Genomic DNA, 4,449 nt, shown 5'->3' with positions numbered 1-4,449 from the left:
AAAGCTATTCTCCTGAAAATTGCTTTAACTTTTAAAAGGGTGATGATTCACTCCAAACCAGGCCTTTGTTACATTGTCATTATCCCCCCAAATGTTTTAACAGTCAGCTCAACACTTTAGCATAACACATTGATCTTTGTTTAAAAACTCGATTTTTGGAGTACGAAAAAAATCTGTCAGAAAATACTTGACCCCCTAAAGATTTTAGCAGCGTTCCCCCTTCCGCCGCCATTCGCTCTGCCTTTCCACCGCCTGCCTCGTTCCTGCGGATTTTAGTTACTTTTCCGACTACAAAGGGGCGAGGAGATGGATGTGCGGCAGGCAGAGCCGCCCGCCAGTCTTCAGGCACAGCAGAATCCCTACTTTGCTGTGGGAGCGCAAGCGGGCAGCGGATGCCTTTACTCGCTGATGTAGAGGCAACATTTTTAAACGTCACGCTCTCGATCTGCCTTCCAGCCGTATTTTATTGATGACTTTCCCCAGGATGAGAGGAAAGACCCTCTCCCCCCGCCGCCCTGGGGTTGGCCAGAAGCGCCGCGCTGCCACTTGACGACCACCACGGCAGGCTCCTCTGGGAAGGGAAGGAGCGGGTTTCCCCCGGAGAAAAGGAAGAAGGAAAGAAGGAAGGAGGGAAGGAAGGAGTCACCTGTTGGGCGATGGCTCCCGGGTGCCCCTGTCGGACTCCTCGCCTCACCCGTGGGGGTTATGTCGCTCCCCCGCCACCGCCTTTCTGCCGCCTCCACCCGCCGAGCGCTACAGCCCCCCTGGGTACAGCCGCCGCTCGGGATCTGCTCCGGGCAGACCTTTCGAGGGAAGGGTTTGCCATGCACTACCCGGACCCCTGCGCCGGCTGCGAGTCAATGTGGAAAGAATTAAGCGCAGAACAGTATTTTCTCCTACTGCCCCGACTCTGTTTAATACGCGGCGACAGAAAGGCGAGCGCCCTTTGAAAATAGCCTTAGACGTTTAAATAAAAGATAATCTCCAGGGACATCCTTCCTAGCATGCCAGTCGTCCTATAGATTGCATAACACAATGTAGAAAAAACCGCAATGCCCACCTTATTTAAGCGCACGCACACACACACACACACACACACACACACATATATATAAACATGTAAAGAAAAGCGAAATCATAATCTCAAATTCACGGTTTCTCTATCTTGCTCCTAACCGATGCCTATTTTGCATCTTCTAGAAGGTTTTACACTGGATGGCTGAGGCGGCACCGAGAAGGAAATATTGACTGAAATGCAGAGCAAGGGCCCGGCATTGCTTGAATGCACTCATCATATTTCTGGTTCAGAATTGTACTCAGCTGCACTGGGAACGACAAAAAGGAAGGGGAAAAGCTCCTATTCCCATTCTCACAGAGCCGACCGCGATGATGAAAAGTTGCACGCCTATTGATCTTCCCCGGGCACAGTACGGGCAAGTTCTAGCCAATTACTTAAGAAGCCTCCAATAATTACAAATCAAAGGGACTAGCTTTCAAGACATTGAGGAGCCGAGGTTTGGACTTACATTTCGCACATGCAGAGAGCAGGTAAAGTCTCTGTCGCTCACTGGGTGCGTGGAGTGTGCACAGTGCAGAGGCCACAGGCAAGTGATAGGGAGGCTTATTCCAGCAGCGCCCTAGCACTGCTAGGAGGAAGCAAGCCTTCTGCCATTAGCAGCACTGCTTCCACGGGAGTATATGAGGCTTGAAAAACGTGCTGCAGGCTGCAAATTTGGCTTTCAAAGTGTTTTGCTGGCGATTACTCAGTAAAATAATATCTTCTGTCTTAAGCGACAGGATGTCAAATGCCCCTCGTCCCCTCTCCCGCCCTGGTACAAGAGCAAAGAGATGCCTGGCGGTTCCCTGCCTTTGGAATTTTTTGGCACTTTATATAACCACAAAGCCTCCTCAGTTCCTTTTGCAATGAAAGAAAGAAATACGTTGTGCACGAAATCACTTCTGGCATTTAGGAAAGAAAACAACAACAAAAAATAGACGTGTTTTCACAGAATGTCATTAGGCGCTGTTAGGTTATTTGTATCCAACACGGACAGCTCCCAAACGGCCTGAAAAGGAGGCAAAGGGCCTGTTGAATAAAAGCGACGCAGGTATGGTTTACGGGCCGCAAGGATCGCAGGTGACTACACCAGCAGCGCGGGGCATCGGACACCTCCTGCACAGTTTACAGGAGACGGCGGAGCGGCGTCAGGCGTGACACCAGCCCTCCGCCGGCGCTGACCTCGCTCTCGACTCTGCCCTCTGCGGCTGGCCCCGCTCCCCCGGCGGGCAGGCGGTGCGGGCCGGCGGGAGGCGCGGCCCGGCGGGAGGCGCGGCCCGGGGCGCGGGGCCGGCGGTAATTGCGGCGCGGCCGCCGCGGGCCGGAGCCGGGAGTTTTCTCCCCGCGCGCTGACTGGCACGCGCCCCGCGCCCCGGCGCCGGCACCTCCGCGCAGCCTGATTGGCTGCCGGGCCGCTCCGGGCCGCTCCGCCCGCGCCCTCATTGGGCGAGCGCCGCCGCCAGCGGTACTTCAAAGCGGGCGCTGCCCGCACTTAGGCAGAGTTTGGCCCCGCCGCGCCGGAGTGTCCTTAGCGCCGCCGGGCAGCGCGGGGCGCTCACCGAGCGCCGTCCCCTCCGCCCCACCGCCCAGCCCACGAACGTGCTATGGCTACGTCTATCCTCGGGGTAAGTCGCACCGCGCGCTTCCTCGCGGCTCCCCCCTGGAAAAACTGTCGTTGCCTCCGCGTTGTGGCTGCCCCTCGCGCAAATCGCGTGGACCCGCGGATGGGAGGTGATGCCGGCCCGCCTCGGGGGATTTCATTGCGGGCTGCCCATCGGGTCGTTCCCAAGAGTTTAGCCTGAAAACTCGCTGGGCCGGATAGAAGCCGCGATGCTTCCGCTTTCTTTTGTTTAGTTGTCGGTTTGGTTTGGGATTTTTTTGTTTGTTTGTTTTTTTAACTCGAACTACGCTCGATTCCTAAAGATTTTCGCCGGCCCGGCGTTGCACGAGGCGACAGTCGGAAAGCTCCGCACGCTGCTCGCCTTGCTGCCATCTCTTTTTTTCCGTCACTACTGTACGGCTTGCTCGAGGAGACGCCGCATTTCGTTCCCACGGGATTTTTGGTTTAACGGCGGTACGCTCGAGCAGCCCTCTCGGAACACGCGTGTCGCTTGTCCCCGTCGGGACCCGCTTGCGATGTAAATTTCTCGGGCGATGAGACTGGTCCCCGGCGGAAAACGAGTTTGTGTCGAGAGTGGCAGGGCTGGAGCCTTCCTCTAAAATAAGAGAAAACTTTTCCGCGGTGTCGCTCGTTGTGCCGCGGTTCTACCCGCGCCGCCGTGTTCCCCGCGGGAGCCTGGCGAGGTGGCAAGGGGTTAGGCTGACGGGCCGGCTTTGTCTCTTCCCGCAGGAAGAGCCGAGATTTGGAACGACTCCCCTGGCCATGCTGGCCGCCACCTGCAACAAGATCGGCAACACTAGTCCCCTGACCACCCTGCCCGAGTCTAGCGCCTTCGCCAAAGGGGGCTTCCATCCCTGGAAACGCTCCACCTCCAGCTGTAACCTGGGCTCCAGCCTCTCGGGCTTCACGGTGGCCACGAGTAGGGGTTCCAACGGACTGGCCAGTGGCACGGGCACCGCCAACAGCGCCTTCTGCCTGGCTTCCACCTCGCCCACTTCCTCGGCCTTCAGCAGCGACTACGGCGGCCTCTTCTCCAACTCGGCGGCGGCGGCGGGCGTGTCCCCGCAGGAGCCCGGCGGGCAGTCGGCCTTCATCTCCAAAGTGCACAGCTCGGCGGCCGAGAGCCTCTACCCGCGGGTGGGCATGGCGCACCCCTACGAGTCCTGGTACAAGTCGGGCTTCCACTCCACGCTCTCGGCGGGCGAGGTGGCCAACGGAGCGGCCTCCTCCTGGTGGGATGTGCACACCAACCCGGGCTCCTGGCTTGAGGTGCAGAACCCGGCGGGGGGGCTGCAGAGCTCGCTGCACTCGGGCGCCCCCCAGGCCTCGTTGCACTCCCAACTGGGCACCTACAACCCCGACTTCAGCTCCCTCACCCACTCCGCCTTCAGCTCCACCGGCCTGGGCTCCACGGCCGCCTCGCACCTGCTCTCCACCAGCCAGCACCTGCTCACCCAGGAGGGCTTCAAGCCCGTGCTGCCCTCCTACACGGACTCCAGCGCGGCGGTGGCGGCGGCCAGCGCCATGATCTCGGGCGCCGCCGCCGCCGCCGCCGGGGGCGGCTCGGCCCGTTCCGCCCGCCGCTACTCGGGCCGCGCCACCTGCGACTGCCCCAACTGCCAGTCGGCCGCCGGCAGCGCCCCTGAGGCGGAGCCGGGCAAGAAGAAGCAGCACATCTGCCACATCCCCGGCTGCGGCAAGGTCTACGGCAAGACCTCGCACCTGAAGGCGCACCTGCGCTGGCACACGGGCGAGCGGCCCTTCGTCTGCA

At 59.6% G+C, this 4,449-nt stretch overlaps 1 protein-coding gene across 1 annotated transcript in view; it reads left to right on the top strand.

Moving 5' to 3' along the window:
* Positions 1-2,548: 2,548 nt before the first annotated feature.
* The window catches only part of SP9 (Sp9 transcription factor), a 4,347-nt gene continuing 2,446 nt past the window's right edge, over positions 2,549-4,449 (top strand). The window contains exons 1-2 of the mRNA XM_015633997.1: positions 2,549-2,682; positions 3,408-4,442. Coding sequence (XP_015489483.1) covers positions 2,662-2,682; positions 3,408-4,442 — 1,056 coding nt within the window. The 5' untranslated portion in view covers positions 2,549-2,661. The remainder of the gene's footprint in view (positions 2,683-3,407; positions 4,443-4,449) is intronic.

Source organism: Parus major, chromosome 7 (assembly GCF_001522545.3).
Source record: "Parus major isolate Abel chromosome 7, Parus_major1.1, whole genome shotgun sequence".
Taxonomy (NCBI): domain Eukaryota; kingdom Metazoa; phylum Chordata; class Aves; order Passeriformes; family Paridae; genus Parus; species Parus major.
Note: the sequence above shows the minus strand (reverse complement) of the source record. Positions and strands in the feature narration are given on the sequence as shown.